This window comes from Eptesicus fuscus, chromosome 5 (genome assembly GCF_027574615.1).
Source record: "Eptesicus fuscus isolate TK198812 chromosome 5, DD_ASM_mEF_20220401, whole genome shotgun sequence".
NCBI classification, from domain to species: Eukaryota; Metazoa; Chordata; class Mammalia; order Chiroptera; family Vespertilionidae; genus Eptesicus; species Eptesicus fuscus.
This window is the reverse complement of record NC_072477.1, coordinates 107,311,332-107,334,175: the sequence shown is the minus strand read 5'-3', so window position 1 is coordinate 107,334,175 and position 22,844 is coordinate 107,311,332. Positions and strand designations below refer to the sequence as shown.

Sequence of the window (22,844 nt, the reverse complement as noted above, 5' to 3'; positions counted from 1 at the left end):
TTCAACACAGAAGCCATATCCTTCTAAATCTACTTTTTTCAGGGTAAATAATCCCAGTTCCAACTATGTCCTTCATGGGGCTTTGCTTGGTCTCTCTAATCCTGCATGTTTCCTAAGATATCAGTCAGTCATTTAACAAAAACCTCTACTGAGACCCTCCTAGGTGCTAGGTAGCCCAGTTGTGTTCACCTCCTTCAATGATCTAGTGTTGGACCAGAATGCCATAGCTAGAGGAGACTGAGCAATAAGAAGGCTGGAAAGACTGACCTCGTCCCTTCTGATTACAAAGGCATTGCCTTATTGAGATGAGACACCAGGCTGTTAAATCCTGTTGATCTTAGCCCAGGGTCATCCTTGGGCCAATTCCCATCCAGTAGTAGCTTTCTGGAACATGGTGAAAAATATTGAGTTTGAATCTGAGCCCAGGAGAATAAATGAGACCCCATCCTCCATGAGAGCCATTGGTTTTCTAGTCCCCATCACAGGACCCTAGACTGTTCTTGTTCTTGTCCCTCTTGTTAGGATTGCCTCGTTGTTAGGATCCTGACTCTGTTAGTCATCTATTCACCTGGCCAGCTGAGTGTCCTGGCATCACTGATATAAAAATGGTTAATATTCACTCATATATATTGAGGAAATTGTAAAACAGGGCACGACTGAGGCTCCAAGAGGTTAGGGTATCTGTGGAAGAGATCATAACCTCAGTGGGTCTGACTCAGAAGCCTGATTCCCCTCCAAAATTCAAGCTGCACTTCCAGGATGGATGAGTGGTGAGCACACCCTTCACCCCTTTAAGTGGCTACCAGCACTGCCAGGCACAAGGCCCCAGGTGGGTACATTGATGGGACTGCGCTGATACAATCCCACCCAAGCTCTGGAAAGGCCAGTTTCCCAGCACAGTCACGTCCCATTAACAGGAAGCACTTATCTGTAAATGGAAATAATATCTACTTCTCAAGATCAACTGAGATGGCATATGTGAGTGCTTAGCTCAATGGCTGGCACAGAGAGGGTACTTGATAAATGAGCACTATTGTACCGCATTGCTGTTAGCCATTTTTGCCAAGGTAGAGTAGGGCAGTGACTGGGTCTCAAGTATGGAGGAAGCTGAATCCTGTTACTGCAGAGCCGACAGGAGCCAAATAGAGACCGGTCCAGGGAAATGAGGGGCACAGCCAAAGTGACCTAACCCCAGCCCAGAGCCAGAAGGGCTTGGACAGGCTGAGTAAGCAGATAGAGGAAGGCCTAAATAACCCCCACACACTCATCCTCACCAAACATTTACTGCCAAGGCCTGTGGCAGAGGCAATGTGGCCACCTCAGGGTAGGGCTCTGAAAGCTTGATCTGAGGCCCAGGCCAGATGGGGCTGAGAAGAGGAGCAGAACCAGGGCCCATGTGCCCAACAAGCTGTGCCAGCCCAAATTTGAGTTATATCAGGAGAAGGGATCTGTTCAGAAATTCACCCATCTCTAGATATTTGCATATTCTATTTCGGGGTCTCTTACCCCCCACCCCTTTGCTTCCTAGAAAAGTTTTTGTGATCAATTCCAATTTCACCTCTGCTGAACCGCAAAAGCTCACTCAGTCCCCTCTCCCCTCCAACTACCAACTAGAGTTCTCAGCCCTCTCAGCTTCCACTGCCCCTCCCCCCCCCTCAATTCAGGCCTCAACTCCTGCAACTGTACTCCAGTTCCACTGTGGCATCTCCCCAAGGTCACCATGGCTCAAGTCAGCAAGTCCAAGGTTAGGCCTTTTGTTACTAGGTTTCTCTGTGGCATCTCACACCACTGGCCAAGACTTCTCGGTCCAGTCCTTCCACTCCATCAGCTTAAATGACTCCTGCTCTCACCTTTTCAAAAGCAGCAGATCCCGGCCCCTTCCATGTTCCATGTCCATTATTCACCATTTACTATAAAGTGGGTGTACCTACTCCCTTTGCCTAAAAAGTTGAATCCTCTTCTCACATGACACAGGCCCAGTCTTCAACTTAAAACTTCCTGATCACTATATACATCCTAGAAACACCCAACTGTCTACAAGACATCCCCACATGGCTGTCCCATGGCATCTCAAGCTTAACTTGTCCAAAACTGGACTTGCATTCCAAATTCCAACCCCAACCACTTGTTCTTGTTGCACCACCATCTACACTCACATCCTGCCTGCCTCCTCTCTCTCCCTTCCCCTCCCTGCATCTAATTTTTCACATCTCACATCCTCCTCTCCTCCCAGCTCCCCTGCTACAGCTCTAGCCTAGGACCTACCATGTGTCATCTGGAGGCAGGGAATCTCCTAGTTGGTCTCCCAATCCCAGCCTCATTTCCCAAAAATTCAGCCTCCACACAACTGTCAGATTATCTCATACACACATCCGGTCTCCCACTGCCCTTCCTAAAGCCATCCACAGGGTGCTCTTTGCCCTCAAGACTAAGCTCAAGCTTCTCAGCCTGATCAGACTCTGCACCACCAGCCCACACAGCGTGTACTCCTTCCTGCCCAACTCCTCCTCACCCTCCAGGTCTCAGCTTAGATGTCACTTTCTCCAAGAAACTATCCCTCACACACAGAGCCCCTAACCCTAACCCAAGTTAGCTCCCCTATCATGAGTCCCATGCCCACTGGACCAGCCTGGCTTGGTTCTCACCAGATATTAGCATAAACTGTTTGTCTGTTTAACCATTGACCTGTTTCCGGTAGAGCACAGATCCCATCTTTCTCACTTGGCACAAAATAGAGGCTGAATGTTTATTGATAGGGTGAAGGGGACAATAGTGAGGAAGAAGTCCTTCGCCCATGGAAAGCGCAGGCTCAGTAGGGGCACTTATCAAACTCAACAAATTTAAAACATGGCCACAGGAAGCAATGCCAACTTGCCAAGACCCTGGGAAAGAGCTGGCAAAGACGAGGAAAGGAAGTAGGGGGGATGCTCAGTTCTGGGAAACAGTGTAACTGATATTTAGGGGTCAGTTTCAGGGACAGGGCAGGGTTACCCAAATGTTCCACAGCATAACAGGGCAGGGACTTAAGGAGCCCTGGTGTCTTTGAAGGCAGTCCCTTGGGGGCAGGGGATGAGATGCCACAGAAAGGAAACCGCTCTAGGTCAGCTATACCATGGAGACAAGTGGGCTGTGTCAGCCCCGTTTCACCAAGGCAGGCCATGAAGATGGAGCTGGCCTGTTTCTACCACAAACCAGCCGGAGACACTGGATCAAAGACAGGTCTTCCTGGTTTCTGTCCCAACCACAAGAGGCAGTTGGGCTCCAGGCAACCCACTGAGGCACAAATGGGTCTGCCCCTGGTGGGTTTATTCTGTCTTCTCAGCCAATGCAAACACCTCTCAACATTAATTCTAGGATTGAGGGAAATGTGGAGACTTCACAGTTTCTGGAGGAAGGAAAGAACACTGTGCCATTTGGGCTATTTCTGGAATAGTGCATCCTCCCGAGTATCTCCCTTTAGGAATATCACTGACACGCTGGAGTCATCCAAAGAGAAGAACAGAATGTGCTGCGGACCAACCCTGGAGGTCAAGGAGCAAGGGAACTTCACTAGTCTCCTTGATGGAAGCCATGCTAGTGAAGCAGAGGGAGCCGAAGGGGCTGAGGGGTAAAGACTGGGAACAAAGCTCACAGTAGGCAGTCTGTAAGTGGCAAACCTTTCGTCCCAGGTGACAAGCAGAAGCCAAATAAAGGACCATGGTTGTGATTCTATGAATGGAACAAACACCTGCCAAAGGCACCAGGCAAGAGCAGTCCTCTGAGCAATTTCCTACTGAAACACAATCTGAAGGGAAGGATTTTTCTTCTGAAAAAGTAGTCAAAGCACATGAAACCCACTCATTCAACTGGGACATATTTGCAGTGCGGCAAGGAATGCAGTGCCAAGGGGAACGAGAGCTCGGGCAGATGGGACAGCAGCCTGGGGTTGGTGCTCTCTCTGCGATATAAAAGCTAAGACCTGTGCCTGCTGTATTGTTGTTCAGTATTGTTACGTAAGTGTTCTTGTATTTACGCCTTCAGGACAGAGAAGAGTGACCTGCCTCCTGGCACAGTTCTGAAGCCTGTAGTCTGGCATCATTATAGAACAGACATCAGAGAATGCCCGGTGAGCCCTAGCCGGTTTGGCTCAGTGGAGAGTGTCATCCTGTGGACTGATGGGTCCCGGGTTCAATTCCGGTCAAGGGCATGTACCTAGTTGGAGATGTGCGAAGGCAACCAATCGATGTCTCTCTCAAATTGATGTTTCTGTCTCTCTCTCTCTCCCTTCCACTCTTTCTAAAAATCAATGGAAAAATATCCCCTGGTCAGGATTAACAAACAAAAACAAAAAAAGAAAGAAAAAGCCTTTTTTTTTAAAAAAAAAAAAAGAGTGCCTGGTAAAACTAGGATGGTAGAGAGACAAGAATTTTTTAGAAGCCTCTGGGAGAGGAATTGCTGTGGAGGGTAGGCTGCCCCTACCTGCTTCTCTGAAAGTGCACCTGGCCTCTGCCTAGACTGTCGTCATCTCAGAAACACAGACCTCTTCTGGCCACAGCAGGAACACAGCCGACACTCTGGAAACTGGACGGCAGCCTGGCTCCAGCCTGAGGCACATCCTGAGGATGCACAGCCCAGGGTACCAAAGGGTTTGGGGACTATCACCAGAAACTTCTCCCGAAAGAGAATGTGGGCATCACACAGAATCCCATGACATGGAACTGAAAATCTCCACCCTCTGCTCCCTGATATTGCAACACCAAGACCCACACATCATGCTTGCCCCACGGTTTCCACCAACATGGATCAGCCAGAAAGGCCAAGGGATCAGCCAGAAAGGCCAAGCATTGGACAAAGCAAAGGTCAACCATCAGGTGTATTGAGGAGAGGAGAGATGGGGCACCTCCAGGAAGGCCTCCCATGGGCAGCCACCTTAGTAGTTTGTTGGGGGTCAAGGAGGAGTTCATGGGGCTCCTCCAGCAAAGATGAGCTCCAGAGCCGCTTGGATGTCCCCCCCAGTGGCCTGCAGGGCCCGCAGGCTCAGCTCATCATCCTGAATGCCCATGTCGCGCAGCTGCTGCAGCTGGGGCTGCCACTGGCTCTGCAGAAAGACAGGAAGAGGGAAAACTGTTAGTTGGGATCCTACGGAGATTCACTTAGGTCTATCCTTTGAGGGGAGAGCAAAGGGTGGGTTCCTATTGCAAACTCACTGATTTGAAGTTCCACAGAACATAGGGTTTCTAATAAGACTACAAGAGAGGCTGTGGGTTCAGAGAACAAATTAAAAGTTTATCCAATAAAAAAAGGAAAATTTTAACATAAGGATCAAAAGCATAAATTACTCAGTGTTTGAAGTTCAAAAGATTACTTTCTTTCTCCTACTATATGTATAAACAGACATAAACGCGCACATGCATGAGGAGGAGGAGGATAAATTTTAAAATTGTTTTCTAGCATAATAGTGAAAAGTCTTACTCTCATCCACTCCCATCCTCATAACTGATAACCAATTATATTTTGAGAAGACAAATATATATTCCTGTATTAATACTTTTCTTATATGCCTCTTCTATATCTATACCCCTCTTTTTAACATTCTCAATGTATCCTGGACATCTCTTTATGCCAGAAAATTAAGAATTTTTTTCTTTCCTTTTTTTAGAGAAAGGAAGGGGAGAGGGAAGGAGAGAGGAAGAGAGAAGGAAGGAAGGGAGCGGGTAGAGAGAGAGAGAAACTTTGATCAGTTGCCTACCAAATACGCACCCTGACCGGGGAACAAACCCACAACAGGCATGTGCCCTGGCTGGGAATAGAACGCAACGCTTTGGCGCACGGGACAACACTCCAACCAACCACGCCACCCAGCCACGGACATAAAGACTTTTTAATCCTGTATTATAAAAGCCCAATATGCAAATTGTTCAACCTGGAGTTCAACTGTTTGCTATGACGTGTGCTGACCACCAGAGGGCGGCGCAGAACATGGCAAGCTTCAGCCACGTGGCACTGGCAGCGGGTGATAGTGGAGGTGCTGCTGGCCCGGATGGGCCCCAACGAGAGCGGGACCATGGCAGGATGGTCGAGCAGGTGAGTGGGCAGCACCAGGCCAAGGTGGGTGCGAGCAGGAGCCCGATCACCCCGCCAATGCGACCAGCAGCAGCAGCAGCAGCAGCAGCAGCAGCGGGGTGTGGGGCCGCCACCCGGCTCCCAGGCACTGAGGGAGCCGAGCAGGGGACCGGGCCCCCAATTGATCGCTCTGCAGGTGGGATGGTGGAGCAGGTGAGAGGGCAGCGTCAGGCCAGGTGCCAGGCAGGGCTGCGGGGCTGCAAGGCTGGGGGTGCGAGATGGGGCCCAATCCCCGCAGGCCACCCCAAGGGATCCCACCCATGCACGAACTCATGCACCGGGTCTCTAGTAACCATATAATACTCCAATCCATGGATGTCCTGAAATGTACTGTAAGTGGGCTATTTCCAACCCTTTGCCATTGAAAGGACAATGGCAGTGGCTGACTCTGTACAAATGTCTTCTTCATGTATATACATCTCCAGATAAATTCTGAGAAGTGAGACTGCGAGGAATTGCATGGCTTAGGGGCCATCTGTACTGCGCTTCCATGAATAGTCTGTTCATGGCCTCGCCCCCTTTTTCTGTGTAGACTGGGTGGCAGCCTTGCTCAGCCTTAAGCATATCCTGAGGATGCCGTCTGCACTGCACTTCCACGAAGAGTCAATATGTAGTTGTTGGTCCTAATTTACTGGGCTCTCTATGTATCAGGGCTCCCCCCACTGTATGACAGACTTCCCCCCAATTTGTTGTTAGCAATCAGACTTTGCCTATGTTTTTAAAAATATATTTTATTTATTTATTTTTTAACAGAGAGAAGGGAGAGCAATAGAGAGTTAGAAACATCGATCAGCTGCCTCCTGCACACTCCCTACTGGGGATGTACCCACAACCAAGGTACATGCCCTTGACTGGAATCGAACCTGGGACCCTTCAGTCCGCAGGCCAATGCTCTATCCACTGAGCCAAACCAGTTAGGGCCAGACTTTGCCTATTTTTGTTTATTTGTTTGTATTGCTATGCATAAATTTTCACTTTTATAAACTCCTGGATTTTGACTTTCAGTTATGAAAAGCCTTCTCAAATGTAAGAGTTTAAAGAAATTTAACCCACATTTTTTTTCTGTACTCTCAAAGCTTTATTCTATCTCATGAAGGAGGTAAGTGCACAACTTAGGAAAAATGATGTGTTCACACTGTGGGAAGGAAAAGGCAGTGGGAAAGGAATGTAAATCCATGCAGGCAGGAAGGCGGAAGATGTGGAGGGCTTTAAAAACCCACACAAACCAATTCTGACTCAGTTTACAGGCCTGATGGAACCCTGAAAGCTCCTGAGCTGGAGAGCAAGGTGAACAGGCTTCCAGCTGGGGAAGATGAAGACATGGAAAAGAGCCCAGCCAGCGTGGCTCAGAGGCTGAGCGATGACCTATGAACCAGGAGGTCACAGTTCAATTCTGTGGCTCAGTGGTTGAACGTTGACCTATGAACCAAGAGGTCACCGTTCGATTCCCGGTCAGGGCACATGCCCGAGTTGTGGGCTTAATCCCCAGTAAGAGGCCTGCAGGAGGCAGTCAATCAATGATTCTCTATTATCATTGATGTTTCTCCCTCTCTCTCCCTCTCCCTTCCTCTCTGAAATCAATAAAAATATATTTTAAAATAATAATAAATGGAAAAGACAAGCTGTCCATGGGTCCTGCTCCCATTCCCCTCACCGTCCACCTGAGCCGCATGGGATAGACAAAACCACACGGCTTGAACCTAGTCTCTACCACTTCCTGGCTTATTGACCCTGACACGTTCCAGAAATGATGCTCATCCCGACACTTACTGTGAGCAGCAAAGAAAACAGTGAAGCAGACAGCTGTGCACGAAAACATGCAATAAAACCCGATCTTCCAGTTAGTTGCTAAGGTGACCATGCCATGAAGCACAGCAGACGGTGTCACTCTGCTTAAAACCCCCCACGGCTCCCGAGTGATTCCTGGATCAAGCCGTTACCTTACCGGGCACTCTGGATCTCACGCTCAGGCAGGCGCCTGCTCTCCTTTTCTCTAGCTCTATATCTCAGGATCTTCTCCACGAGGACACTGCCTAGGGCCTTGTAGTTCTGAGTTTGTCACATGTCCCTGTTCCACACATGCCTGGACACCATCCCTCCACCCCAAACACCCCCTCCTTCCCTGTCTGGCTAAACTCTAACTAGTTTTTTGACAATCAGCTTAAACACCCCTTCTTCAGACAAGTTTTGTCTGACCTAGGCTATCACCTCAAGCCTGGGGCAGGCTTCTCACCCTGTTGCTCTGTTGCTCCCCAAGCTCAGTACCTAACTATCTGATGCCGCTCTGTGGCAGGAATGAGGACAGCTCATCTCTACCTCCGAACGGGACCCAGGCCCAGGCCAGTATTTACATGCTCAGTGCTCAGGCAACGCTCACGGAATGACGAACTGACCAAAACTACCATAAGTATCCGAGCCAGGTGATCAGTGGAGTCAGGCCATGGTCACTGGTACAGGAGTGGAAGTGACAGGGACAACGGCCCCTGCTTGGAGTATATCCTCCCGTTCTGCTACCATGCCCGGGCTGTACCGGGAGTGAGACATGCCAAGTGGGAAGGCCCCCAGGGAGCAGGAAAAAACCTGGTATCCAAAGTAACCAGGAAAGCTGCATGGACACCAGGAGTGGGAAGACTGACCTGAAGGTTGGGCTGCCCAGAGGCCTGCAGGGCATGCTGTAGGGCTTGGCTGAAGAGATCATTGGTGATGGGCGTCCCTGACTGGACACCAGAGGACATTGGTGAGGTCCCTGAGGAATGGCCCTAGAAACAAACCAGTGGTCAAGGCCACCCTCAGAACCATCTCAGAACCATACCCAGTGCTGTCACATCACCTCACAGTGCTCCTGGGGTGCCCAACCATTGCCTCCCAACAGGGGCCTGCATGAGACAAGCACACGGAGGTACCTGAAGGTCGTTAGGTGGGCAGGAAGGGCTCCCTTCTTTCCGCTCCAGGGAATGAAACTGAGCCCCCAACCCAGCCTAGGGCCTAGCGCTGGAAGCTGTAGTAACTATCACTAGGAACGCTTAGGCCAATGAGGGCTGGTCCCTGTCAGGGATGGGGAAGCGCACTTTATGTGAGAAAGGGTCTCCTGAACTACTAAGAGGAGGAATGCTACACCCCCACATTTGAGCCCTAAAGGCAAGTGAGAAAAAGGTCTCACAGTGAGAAATGAGGGTCCAGGCAGAGTTCAGCGCAAACCAGATCTAGCACCAGGTTCAGCAGGGCAAATCCATTCTGCCACTGGGGAGCTTCTCTCCTGGGGCCCAGCCTCCATCTTCCGGCCCTCTCTCCATACCTGGGTGCCAGGAGTCGGCGTGTGAGAGCTGCTCTCTGGAGTGCTGGCCAGGGCCAGGGCAGTGGCCAGCTCGCTCTGGGTGATGGGCCGGGGTCCGGCAGCTCCACTGTACCCCAAGGACGCTGGGCGGGAGCTGGGTGTGCTGCTAGAGGGCATGGACCTGGTTCTCTGGAGAAGAGAGGCACACAGAATCAGGCAAGTGGCCCTGTGACAATCTCAGATACCCTCTCAACCCCTGCTGCCAAGTTCAGAAGCAATAGTATGACATAGACTTGGCCACTAAAGGGCCTATGACTACCTCACAGCTTGGGCTCCGGGTCCCAGGGAGGAGAGCATCCCTGGCACCAAGTTCCCCAAAGGGCAGGCAGCCAGGCCACTTACTGGGTGAAAGTCGTCCTCGTCATCAGAGAGCCCCTCAAACAGGAAACCACCTGGGGGAGGGAGAACAGATTTCAGGAAGAACAGAAAGGCACGGGCGTAGCTCCAGAATCTCAGCTCAGATACTCTCCAAATCCATATTTTCATCTCTCTCCTTGGAAAATGACGGGACAGATGCACTCCCGGACTCAAACCAAGAATCCCCAAGGAACACCCTCTGCCAGTGCTATACATAGCTGCTGAGTAAAGCATTTTCCTGAGCTGCTGCCGGCTCCTGAGGGGGCCTGCACAGCACTCTCCTGGGACTCACCTGGCATGTCCCGGTAAGAGCTGGAGGGCGTGCTCCGGGAAGAGGAGTCCGCCCCCGGTAGCGGCGTGCTACCTGCCACCGAGTGCAGAACCAGGACAATGGCATTGACTAGGGCTGGGTGAGCAGGTACCAACCTGGAACAGGAGCAGGAAGAAACCCAAGGGTGACTAAGGAGGGCACCCTCGCCATGACAAAAGTCTGGGTGGCCCTAGAACTATCGCCGCCTGTGCCTGCCCTTAAATCCCTCCGTCTTCAGCACCTCCTTTCAGTTCGCTTTGTCCTCGTCTGCTCTGTCCCTAGCGACAGTGGCAAGGCCTTCAGTCCTGGGATCTACTGCAGATGCCTCACCTTCGCTTGGGCGTGAGAGGACAGGACAGCCGGAGAGGCTCAGTGGTCAGTTTCTGGTCTCGACTCTGGCACTACTTCCCTGGGCCATCTTTGACAGCTCCCTTCTCTTCTCTTGGGGAGTAGGAGAGGGAGAGCTGTTTCTTCACTTGCAAAATAGAGACATAACCTCTGCCGGCCCTTCCAGCTCTAAAACAATAAGGATTGATGCACCTGCTTCCTTCCCCAGCTTCCTGTCCTTTAAAGAATCTTTCCTAGCTACTGGATGAGAGCTAAGCTGAGCCGAGCCCACAAGGCCACCTCCCTCAGACCCTGCTGCACCTCCACAATAGGTGTTCCTGCCCTGGTCTCCTTGTTCCCACACAGCGTTTCTGCTCTTTCTCACTCGGGACATACTGAGAGGGTAGACGTGGGGTAGACAGGGACTGGGCTCCACGAGCAGAATCCAGGGCAATAATCAGGCTCTGGCGCAACCATGTGAGGAGAAATAGGGAACTCTTTAGTAAGATGGATATACTTACGTATCAAGCATGTTGGGATCAGCAAAGACAGAGAAAAGGTCCTTGTCCTGGAGAACCCCTAAGGAGAACAGGATTCACCTCAGAGACTGAAACTTAGCCAGATCCAGGAGGGAGAAGAGCCTTAGAGCAACTGGCTCCACGGAGACACAAAGCACCCAGGTAAGAAGGGGGAGAAACAAAACACCGAGCAGCACGACTGAGTGCTCTCCAGCTTGCTCCCGCCCGCCGCCCTCCCGGCACTTAAGTCACACACTGTGTGCGGACACGCCGCTGCTTCTCCCCGTATCTCCGCGTTCTTCCTTCGCCATCAAGGCGTATGTGCAGGAAGCCTCCCGATTACTGTGGTTTGGGCTAACTGCGGCCTCATCTTCATCCTTACAGTCTGATTCATGACGTTAGTCAGGCCATGACCTCTGAGGGGCTGACAGCTCTGGGAAGGCTCGGGGTATGTATCACATCTCGGTTCTCCCCTCCCCCAGCAAGACCACCGATTCCTCAAAAGGTGGTCAGAGCCTCTTTAGGGCAATTGCCGCCTTCTGGTTTCGGTTTCTCCAACAACTCCTATTGCCCCAAGTTCAGTTCTGTACTTACCAAGGGCAATGGGGTCACTGCTGAGGCCGGGGGTGGCCACGATGATCTGGTCCAGAGATTCCTTGTTGCTGAGCATCTTGAAGACCTGCAGGGGAAATGGGGAGGACTGAGTACGCCAGCCAGCTTGGTCCACTCAGCAAATTCCCGGCCCCGCTGAAGTGCCCCTCCCTCTAAGTGCGGCACATGCACCACCACAGCAAAACAACGGTCCCAGGAAACAGGTGAGCCTCTTCTCAAAGATTTCGGCTTACTGGAGGGGAAACAATTTTTTTAAAAAGGCACTATCACAGTAAACCTTCCATCTCTAGTCCTTCCCCCATCTATACTTCTAAAGCTTCCAAAATTAAAAGCTCTCGTTACAAGCCAATAACAAAGCTTCCTTTGGTCCCAAGTTATTTTTTTTTCTTTTTGGTTAATCCTCACCCAGGATATTTTTCCATTCATTTTTAGAGAGTGGAAAGGAAGGGGAGAGACAGAGAGAGAAACATCGATGTGAGAGAGACACATCGATTGGTTGCCTCCCAGGTCAGGCCTGCAATCAAAGTGCATGCCCTTGACCAGAATCAAACCCAGGATCCTTCAGTCCGCAGGCCGATGCTCTATCCACTGAGCCAAACCAGCTAGGGCCCAAGTTCTTTTTAATCACTGCAGAATTAGCATTTCATATTCATATATTGGGAAGTTTCAGCTGTATTACTTTTTTGCTTATCAACTCTCCTATAGAAAGACATCAGTGTATTTCCCAGTAAGGAAATCCAGGTAAGGAGCAGTGGGCAGGCAGTTCAGACTATTTCCAAGAACGAGGCCCAGCAGAAACCATATGCGGATTCTCTGGCTGTAATCGTATTCATTCTGTGAGGCCAGTATCAGGAGAGGTTGCATCATTTTCATTAGATGGCAATCAACAATACCTAGCTGCTACAGCCTCTTTGGGGGATGATGGGGGTTGGGGGGACTCTACTGAGACCCACAGACATGGCAAAAACTCCTCAAGGAACTCTTCGTAGCCATGGCAACGGGCTCCCAGCTCCCACTCTACACCACTCTCCAGCATTCACACTCTCTCTTGCAGGCCTGGCAAGAGTCTCAGGCAGGGGGCTGTAGCACAAACTCACCGCCTCCCTGTAGGAAGAGCTGCTGTGCAAGGCAGTGTGCAGCACCCGGAACTCCCGCAGGGCAGCCACTCTGTCCACAGGCTCTGTGGAAAGACACAGTTACCCCACAGCCCAGGCCCTGCCGGTGCTGCAGACACACAACATGGGTCCAGGTACAGCTTGGTCTGCAGGTTCCCTCCCTCCTCATCCCACTAAGAATGTGAATGCCCATTCAAGAAAACCCATTTATGACACAGATGTAAAAACTGCCCTTTTAAGCATCTTCAGAGATAATTAGGTCAAGTTCCAGGAGAGGGGAATCTTATCACATGGAAGAAACTGTTCTGATCAACACCCCACTGCAGGAATTGTAGACTTCTTACACAGGTATAACCAACTCAGTAGTTTACACAATGCTTTAAAACACTAAGTGCTGCAAGCCATTTGAATAATATAGAGCTACATCAAGCATGTCAAACTCAAAGGCTAACACGGGCCAAATAAACAAGGTTGGAGTTTATGTGGGTCGCAAAAAAAACACAAAACCTTCAATTTTCATAGAAACGTAGGTTTATTTCGATAGAGACATGCTGAATACAAAGGGCTGAAATAAATGAGTCATCGTTAACATATAATAATAGAACATTTTAATAAAAATTAATATTTTTTCTTGAATATTAACTTACCAGACACGGAGTAACTGCACAAATTATTAAGCGTAACACAAATAAACCTATTTTTCTTGTTCTCAGAAAGCGAAATATTTCCTGTTGCGCACACCAAACAAGTCAGTGCAAGACTAATGGCGTGGCCATCGGCTGCTAAAATATTCGCTGCTAGAATTAGTGGAGAGAAATGGTGCGCCTGCACGTAAGGCGTGTGAGGGAAATGAATGCAACACGATTATAGTCATCAGTCATTAGCGAACGTTGTAGTTGGTTATTAATAATTCTGTGTAACAGGATATTGTAAAAATTAAGTCACGAAATTTTTATTAAAACATTTCTTACATACCGTTATATTGGCTTGGCCGCAAAAATATTCATTGTGGGTCGCATGCGGCCCACGGACTGCGAGTTTGACATGCTTGAGCTACACTGACACAATACGTTAAAAAAATATATATTGTTTTCTCTTTGATATTCTTTCAGGCTTCCTTAATATTTTGAATTTTTTAAAAAATACAAGAGGGATCAAGAATATACACTGTACCTCTAGGATTCTTTTTTTAATTTTATTTTATTGATTTTTTACAGAGAGGAAGAGAGAGGGATAGAGAGTTAGAAACTTCTATGAGAGAGGAACATCGATCAGCTGCCTCCTGCACACCCCCTACTAGGGGATGTGCCCGCAACCAAGGCACATGTCCTTCAGTCCACAGGCCTACGCTCTATCCACTGAGCCAAACCGGTTTCGGCCTTCTAGGATTCTTTTTTTTTTTTTTAAATATATTTTATTGATTTTTTACAGAGAGGAAGGGAGAGGGATAGAGAGCTAGAAACATCGATGAGAGAGAAACATCAATCAGCTGCCTCTTGCACACCCCCTACTGGGGATGTGCTCGAAACCAAGGTACATGCCCTTGACTGGAATCGAACCTGGGACCCTCCAGTCCAAAGGCCGACGCTCTATCCACTGAGCCAAACCGGTCAGGGCCCTTATAGGATTCTTAACAAACTTTCATCACACGCTTGATTTCACATGTTTCACTGGGACTCAAAGTTCTTTTTCTTATTTCTGGACACTATGAATCATATATAAGGGAAAGTTTAGCAGTTGTCTTAGTTTTAGTTGGTTGCTTTACTACCTAGGACATCAGCCCATTTCATAAGCGTGGAAATGTAGGTAAAAAGGGGGCGTGTGTAAAAAGTTCACTCTGGGTCATACTTTTAAGTGTGGTTACCCTCACCTACGATAGCTACTACTGATTGTGTAGACTGTAAACTGTCAAACGCCAGGGGCATCACCATGTAGAACCACATCTTTACCTATAGGTCTAATTGTGAGGATTATTTCTCCTGAAAATATTTATCTTAAGTAAATTACCTAATTTATTCATTCAATAAACATATACTAAGCATTTACTCCATGCTTGGTTTTGGGCAAGGCACAAGAATGTAAAAAATAAGAGTCCTAGCTGAAACCGGTTTGGCTCAGTGGATAGAGCGTCGGCCTTCGGACTGAAAGGTCCCAGGTTCGATTCCAGTCAAGGGCATGTGCCTTGGTTGCGGGCACATCCCCAGTAGGGGGTGTGCAGGAGGCAGCTGGTCGATGTTTCTCTCTCATCATTGTTTCTAGCTCTCTGTCCCTCTCCCTTCCTCTCTGTAAAAAAATCATTAAAATATATTTTAAAAAATAAATAAAAAATAAGAGTCCTTGACATCAAGGACTCTTAGGACAGCAGGAGAAAGACTAGATCAAACAAAAACCACACTATTACAAAATACCATGCTGAGGACCTCAGCAGAGATGCGGACCCCAGCACTAGGAACAGGAGGCAGGTAGCCATTACTGAGAGGGACAGCTAGGACACAGAGTTGTTTCCCAGGAGAGACCATTTGAGAGGGTATTTAAGGTAGAGCTGATGTTTGTTAGGGAGAGAAGGTAGTCCACGTTTAAGCAAGAACATGTGTGAAGGCATGGAGAAATAATATGAGGTGCTCTGAAGAAACAGAAAGTCTTTTGCTGTGACTGGAGCTTGGGATACACATCCCTGCTCAAATAGGAGGCTAACGGAGATCCTGAAGAGATTTGTAACCTTCCAGGGATCCAGGTGGGAAAAGAAGGTCTGACAGATTCTTCTCCTACAGGTGCTAATCTGGCAGGGAAACAAAATGTGCTTCCTTTTGGAAAAGCACTCAAGGATACAATATCTAAAATGCTGTGGCAAAACAGTTTCTTTTCCAGGTCTAAAAGTTTATTTTAACTTACTAATAAAAAGTCCATTTGTTTCCACAATAAATCTCCAGGCAGAGGGGAGAGGAAAAGGACTTAATATCTTAAACCAATAATTGGTTAAGTGCTGGAAACCGACCATTGTCTCACTAATAGAAAAGATGAAAAAGGCTGGTCAACCTTGAAGCTCTGAAAGGCCAGAGCCAACCACTCCCTATCTAACTGAGACAATGGTAACAGGCAACTTCCCCATCTTGTAACCATGTAAATCCTTACTGATAAGATAATCCGCTCATTACCTGCCTAAGGGCTACGGGTGTATCCCAAACCTGCTTAAGGATAGTGGGTGTACCCCATAGTCTCAATAAAAGGCATAGCAAGGCCAGAGCCTAGCGGCAGTCCTCCCACTAGAGGTGGGCTCCCGCCTGGCCCCCCATATCGCCAAATTAAATTTCTTCTAGTCTCTTTTAATTTGCGTGCGGCCCTTCTCCAGAAACAGAACCCTGAATCACTCGGGACGTGAAAGGGGTTCCCACAGTTAAGAGTCATGGTTTGTTTCTATGACATCTCTGAGCTAATCTCACTTTTTGGAAGTGGGAGGCAGCCAGCCCGGTAAAAAGAACACGGCCTCTTGAGCCAGGAAAACCTGCATTAACATCCCAGCTCTTGCATTCATTTTCTAAGTAGGTGACCTTGAATAAATGCCCTTTTAATCCTCTTTTTGCTCATCTATAAAATGCTAATTTTGTTACCTATCCTGCAGGGCCACTGTAATTAGGAAATGAAAAAGCAAAGAGACACAATCTGGCTGGAAGAAGCAACAAATGTTCCTTTCCTTCTGTCAGTGCCTTCTAGCCAAAGACCAGAGGGCTCACTTGCAATTGCACAAATTGAACTTACTGCTCCTTACAGAGGAGAAGCTCTCAGATTCCCTGGGGGAAGATTAAGGAAGTGGGGTTTTGCTTTAAAGTGGATGCTGTCAGGAAGTGGGGTGATTTTATGATTGCGTATCTTAATAATTCTTACCTAGAAGGAAAACTAGAGCAAGGCAAAAAGTGTAATTGGAAAGAAGCAGTAATCACTCATAATGGCCAGGATACAGGGATATTTTGTAATTTTGTGATCTGGACAATGTCCAGGTAAATGAGAGGGCTCTTGTTCTTGTCTTGATCCACTATGGTCCCTGAGTGGCCTTGTAGATATTGGTGATCTGAAATGGTTAATGTTCCAAGGCCTAACTGAGGATCAGGCCAACCTCTGGATATCAAAGACTACCTTTCTCTTTCTCACTTCCCATCAGTTTGCAAAAGATCTTTCTCCTTTATGTTTAGAATTGAAAAGAGGGTCAATTTCCAGCTGAGAACTAGTCATAGCAATCATGAACATTATAAAAATACTAGTAGCCCATTTGCAGGAAGACTCCTGCAAGCGGCCACTGCGGCCGAGGCCACCACGCCTGCACCCGCGCGCCGCTGCCGCCTGCCCCGCTCCGCCCCGCTCCGCCCCGCTCCACCCCACTCCGCCCCGCTCCGCCCCGCCTGGGCTTTCCCTCTGGCAGCCACCTTGCTTTCCGCTTTTCCTCCCTCTTCCTTCTAAGTTGTCTTCAGTCTTCACTCCTCCCTCCCTCAGCGTATGCAAAATAACCGCCATCTTTGTTGGGTAATTTGCATTCTCGCCCTGATTGGCTGGTGGGCGTGGCTTTGGCCGGTGGGCGTGGCTTGGTCATAGCAAAGGTGCGGTCAATTTGCATATTACTATTTTATTAGGTAGGATCAAACTGACAGTTTAACAGTTTATATAACCTAGCTTTATTGTTGGGGAGGCTTTTAAAACACAGATGCAAAATTTAAATTATAAATTCCAAGCAGCACCTTTTATTAATAAATCCAAAATACATTAGAGGTTTTGTATGTTTTCTCTAAGAGCTACTTTAATACTGTTAGAATATTTTCCAGTTTCAGAAAAATACATTCCACTATAGCAGGTGGAAATGAGCGGACTAAACAAGTCACTGCCTGAGGCAATTTGCTGGTAAATTTGCCAACAAGAGAACTATGGCAATGGAGCAGCGATTTTCAACCTGTGTCATCTGATGGCACACAAACTAAAATTCTGCGGCACACCAAAAAATGTATTTTTTGCTAATCCGACAAAAAAAAAAAAAAAAGGTATGGGGATGGACAAAAGTAGATTTGCAGTTGTGTTATATATTTTTATATTTTTTTCCCCATGAACAACTGTAAACCCACTTTTGCCCACTCCTGTGCAACTGATCCATTCAACGGGATGGCTATTGTATTGGCTATTGTCATTTTTTTATTTGACAATCTAAGAGAAAAGAAGTCAGTCAGGTATTGCATGTTTTAAAAATTCTTGTGGCACATTGGTTGAAAATTGCTGCATTAGAGGAATGCCAGGATTTCCCAGCTTTTTCCTTTTTCTCTTTTTTATTTATTGATTTGAGAGAGGGAGGGAGACGGAGAGGGAGAGAGAAACATCAATTTGTCCCACTTATTTATGTATTCCTTAATTGATTCTTGTATGTCCCCTGACCCGGGATCAAACCTGAAACCTTGACCAGCTTTTTTCTAGTAAGAACAATAACAAAAAGATACAAAGTTCACCGGGAAATAAACTATTAACCTAAAGGAGTTTAAATATGCACACACTACCCACCCCATTAAAAACAATGAACTTAAAAAGTAGAGAAACAAAATTCCCATCTGTTAGTGGTGTTGGCCGCAAGATCAAAACTGCATTTTGTTTTATCAATGCCGTCCAACCCAATAGGTAATAAAGATATCCTCTATTACCATTTCAGTAAATCACTCCTTTGTTCCATCCACCCAGACCTTTGCCTCAAAAACCTAGACCCTTCCCTTGATACTACTGAAGCTCTGCCTGTCTAAGGGACAACGGCCAGTCACCTGGTTTCTGATCAGGCTCTGGCCAAGACTTGCGAAGAACATGGACTGTGGACCCGGGCTGAATGCCATAGAAGTCAAGGGTCTGGTCATCTTTTAGCTTCCGGCCACAGTAGATTAGATCTAAAAAGAAAAGAAGAACTGTCCATTTATACTTTGCCCCTCAAAACAATTTAGGTGTCTTCTGTCCCCTAAGAACCTTATTTTGATTAGACAGATAGCTGGAGAATGATAAATGCTTACAAAGTAGTCTTAATAAATATATTTTAATAACAATTGTTAGCAAATACAAACTCATAAAATACACTATCTATGTACAAGAAAGCTCTAGGGCTTAACATTGTGGAGACTGCTCAACGTAAATACTAGTAAATGGGAAAATGCAACAACAAAAAAGGATAAACCCAGTATTTTGCTTTTTAGATGTTTTTTATTAATTTCAGAGAGGAAAGGAGAGGGAGAGAGAGAGAAACATCAATGAGCAGGAACCATGGATTGCCTGCCTCCTGCATGCCCCCTATTGGGGATTGAGCCTGGCTGCAACCCAAGCCTGTGCCCTGACCGGGAAGCGAACTGTGACCTCTTGGTTCATGGATCAACCCTCAACCACTGATCGACACTGGCTGGGCTGAATCCAGTGTTTTTATGACTAAAAACACACTTTTTGCCCATTGGATCCCTTAGCTATTATAAATTTTTACTAGAAGCCCGGTGCACGAAATTCGTGCACGGTGGGGGGTTGTCCCTCAGCCCAGCCTGTACCCTCTCCAATCTGAGACTCCTGGAGGGATGTCCGACTGCCCTGTCCTGGTGGGATCAGGCCTAAACGGGCAGTCGGACATCCCTCTCACAATCCTGGACTGCTGGCTCCCAACTGCTTGCCTGCCTGCCTTCCTGATTGCCCCTAACCGCTTCTGCCTGCCAGCCTGATCAGCCCCTAACCACTCCGCTGCCAGCCTGGTTGATGCTTAACTGCTCCCCTGCCAGCCTGTTTGCCCCCAACTTCCCTCCTCTGCCGGCCTGGTCACCCCTAACTGCCCTCCCCTGCAGGGTTGATCACCTCCAACTGCCCTCCCTTGCAAGCCTGGTCCCTCTCAACTGCCCTCCCTTGCAGGCCTGGTCCCTCACAACTGCCCTCCCTTGCAGGCCAGGTGCCTCCCAACTGCCCTCTCCTGCTGGCCATCTTGTGGTGGCCATCTTGTGTCCACATGGGGGCAGGATCTTTGACCACATGGGGGCAGCTATATTGTGTGTTGCAGTGATGGTCAATCTGTATATTACTCTTTTATTAGATAGGATAGAGGCCTGGTACAGGGGTGGGGGCCAGCTGGTTTGCCCTGAAGGGTGTCCCGGATCAGGGTGGGGTTCCCTTGGGGCGTGGGGCGGCCTGAGCGAGGGGCCTGTGGTGGTTTGCAGGCCGGCCACGCCCCCTGGCAACCCAAGGGGAGGCCCTGGTATCTGGAATTTATTTTCCTTCTACAATTGAAACTTTGTAGCCTGGAGCGGAGCCAAGCCTGCTGCTCCCTCCGGGTTGGCAGCCATTTCTGTGGCAGTTAATTCATCTTCTACAATTGAAACTTTGTAGCCTTAAGCGGGTGAGCCCGGCCAGGGTGTGCGGAAAGCTTTGCTTCCCCTGTTGCCGCTGCAACCCTGGCCTGCTCTCTCAAGCTCCATTCTGCCGCCATTTGTTTGAATTTGTTTACCTTCTATAATTGAAACTTTGTAGCTTGAGTGGAGGCTTAGGCCTGGCAACGGCTATGGAAAGCTTGGCTTACTCTGTTACCTGGGAAACCTTGCTCTCTGTGGCTGTAGCCATCTTGGATTGGGGTTAATTTGCATACTCGCCCTGATTGGCTGGTGGGCATGGCTTGGCTGGTGGGCGTGGCTTATGTAGCGGAGTGATGGTTAATTTCCATATTACCATTTTATTAGAGAGGATATTTAGTTGTTATATTTAATTCCTTCTTCCTCCACCTAGAATGGCCTTGCCATCTTCCTTTCCTTTTTCACTGCTTTCCCTCTAACTAACCAACCAAACAAAAATCTTTTTCATAATTCCTTAGGACCAAACTCAAAATGTCATATGCTAAAGGGCTTTCCCTGACCATCTTCTCCTTCCCTATCCCACCCCAAATTCTTGCTCTTTCAGAGAAAGAATTCAACATCATGGTTAAAAACTTTGTGATAAAGTAGTTCAGTATAATAACACAACTAAAATGGCAACCAATAGTTTTACTTATTTTTAAATCCTTACCCGAGTACTTTTCCCATTGATTTTTAGACAGAGTAGAAGGGAAGCAGGAGGGTGAGAGAGAAAGAGAGAAACATCCACATGAGAGAGTCAAATCAATTGGTTGCCTCCCACCTTGCCCCAACCAGGGCTGGGGGTTGAACCTGCAACTGAGGCACGTGCCTTTGACCAGGAATCAAACCTGTGACCCTTTAGTCCCCAGGCCAACATTCTAACCACTGAGCAAAACTGGCCAGGGCTAGTTTTATTATTTGATTTGTGCTTCTTTTCACCCAAAACTCACTTCTCTGAAGTATTAACATCATGAGGCAACAAATCCCAAATTCTTAATTTATCCTTGTAATTCCAGAAGTATCCTCCCCAAAAAAGAGATCAAAGCAGCAGCCCATCCCTAGTTCACTGAGACTCACCAATCAGCTCAGGGTCTGGAACGGACTCCTGGAGCTTGCCAGCAATAAGCTGCTTCAGAAATGAAATACTATAGCCCCCCAGTGAGTATTCTCCCAGCTCTGTCTCTGGCAACCGAAGAATAGACTTTGGGGCAAGTGGTTGGTCAGCCAGTTTCACCGCCAGGTGCCAATCTGAGAGAGACATCCTCTCTCTTTCACGCTCTCTCTTTCTCCCTGTAAAGAAAAGGAGCCCTTAGTGGTTAAAGGACAGATCACCACCCTACTCCACCCACACCCCACCTAAAGGCTGAATGAGAGATAATTCAGTGACACTGCTGGAAAAGCACAGGATGCAGCATCAAACCAGAACTAGAATCTGGGGTCCCGCTCTTTACTCCTTCTATGATGGACAGCAAGGAACTTCAGCTCTCTAGTCCTCAGTTTCTCCATCTTTAAAGTAGAATAAAAACACCAGCCCACCTAATAGGAATATTGTGAGGTTCAAATGAGATCATCCAACCCTCTCCCTTATGTGCACTCCTCATTTTTGATTTTCATCACATCTCTTGCTTGAACTATTACAAGAGCTTTATAACAAGTTCTCTGACTCTTGCCTCTTGCTAGCAAACATCCATGCTGCCACCCAACACATTTAAAAACACAGATCTGATCAAGTTACTCCTCTGCTTAGAAATCCTCCAATGACTCTAAATCACCTTTATGAATAAGTCTAAACTCCACAGCCTGGCTTACAATACAAAAACATTCATATCTATTCCCTCTGCCCGCCTTCCTGCCACAGAACCTTGTCCGACTCCCACTAAGTCTCCATTCAAACAAAACTCCCCACTTTACACTCCCACTCATCTGTTAACTCTGCTTGTAATTCCTATTCTCTTTGTCCTCTTAGCAAAACAGCAAACTCCTACCAAGACCAACACAAATACCACCTCTTCTATCCTCGCTCCCTTTCCTCTGCTGTCCCCACATTCTTTCAGGGCAGAGTTATAAATATCTATTTACTTTCCAATCTCACACCACCCCAACTCATTCTTGGAGGCCCTTGAAAGCAAAGATTCGATTTTTTCTGCCATTACTGTCCCAGTGCCTGGCACATACAGGTACTAAAAAAGGTATCAGAAATTCTGAGGGTGGAATAACCTTGTAGGGCAAGAAGAGCCCTTGTTGTAATCACTATTGCTTCAAAAGGCTCCAGTAGGGACGAGGAAAGAAAAGGTTGTGCGGTTGGCAGGCTGCTCAACAGGCCCGAAGCCATCCTCAAGGTACCTCCCATCTCCAGAGCCCTGACAGGGGAGGGGATGGGTTTTTCACACACCCTAGAAGCTCATTTAACCCTCACAATCGCTCCCCGAGGCAGGCATTCTCGTCCACCTATTACAGACCAGGCAACCAAGACCCCGAAATTCACTGGCACAAGGTCACAGCGGCTGGCAGCGGGGAAGACACTCTCTGGCCACGACCCCACCGCCCCCATGGGACCAGCTAACTTGCCAACACAAGCCGGGCCCGCGCGGCCCGCGGCCCAGCGCCCTCACCCGTCCCGCGGAAAGAACCCGGCCGCACCGCCGCCGGTGTAAACACTCGCTCCGGTTCTCTCGCCGGAAGCCGGAAGCTCCGCGCTGCATGCTGGGAGTTGCAGTTTCCTCTGATACCCGCCCCTTATTACTAGACCCACAAGTGGTGCTGGTGGCAAACGTCCGGTTCCGGGAGGGCGTGGCTTCTGGGTGA

At 48.2% G+C, this 22,844-nt stretch overlaps 1 protein-coding gene across 2 annotated transcripts; it reads right to left on the bottom strand.

Moving 5' to 3' along the window:
- Window positions 1-4,839: 4,839 nt before the first annotated feature.
- UBL7 (ubiquitin like 7) lies at window positions 4,840-22,740 on the bottom strand. Of its 2 annotated transcripts, none has more exons than XM_008157068.3 (11): window positions 22,652-22,740; window positions 21,117-21,329; window positions 18,459-18,578; window positions 12,658-12,740; window positions 11,543-11,627; window positions 10,952-11,009; window positions 10,086-10,219; window positions 9,779-9,828; window positions 9,398-9,565; window positions 8,739-8,861; window positions 4,840-5,077 (listed from the first exon to the last, which is right to left on the bottom strand). In XM_008157068.3, the coding sequence occupies exons 2-11, from the start codon at window positions 21,298-21,300 to the stop codon at window positions 4,940-4,942; spliced, it is 1,143 nt and encodes a 380-aa protein (XP_008155290.2). In that variant the 5' UTR covers window positions 21,301-21,329; window positions 22,652-22,740; the 3' UTR covers window positions 4,840-4,939. The 2 variants fall into 2 exon arrangements, with proteins under 2 accessions (XP_008155290.2, XP_054572682.1); XM_054716707.1 differs by lacking the exon at window positions 22,652-22,740 and adding an exon at window positions 22,525-22,601.
- Between the last annotated feature and the right edge of the window lie 104 nt (window positions 22,741-22,844).

Excerpts from the sequence above, each read along its gene's own strand:
- UBL7 (XM_008157068.3), bottom strand. The coding sequence starts at position 21,300 with ATGTCTCTCTCAGATTGGCACCTGGCGGTGAAACTGGCTGACCAACCA. Across the intron at positions 18,579-21,116 it reads TCCAGACCCTGAGCTGATTG|ATCTAATCTACTGTGGCCGG; the intron begins GTGAGTCTCAGT and ends TTTTCTTTTTAG. Across the intron at positions 9,566-9,778 it reads ACGAGGACGACTTTCACCCA|AGAACCAGGTCCATGCCCTC; the intron begins GTAAGTGGCCTG and ends TCTCTTCTCCAG.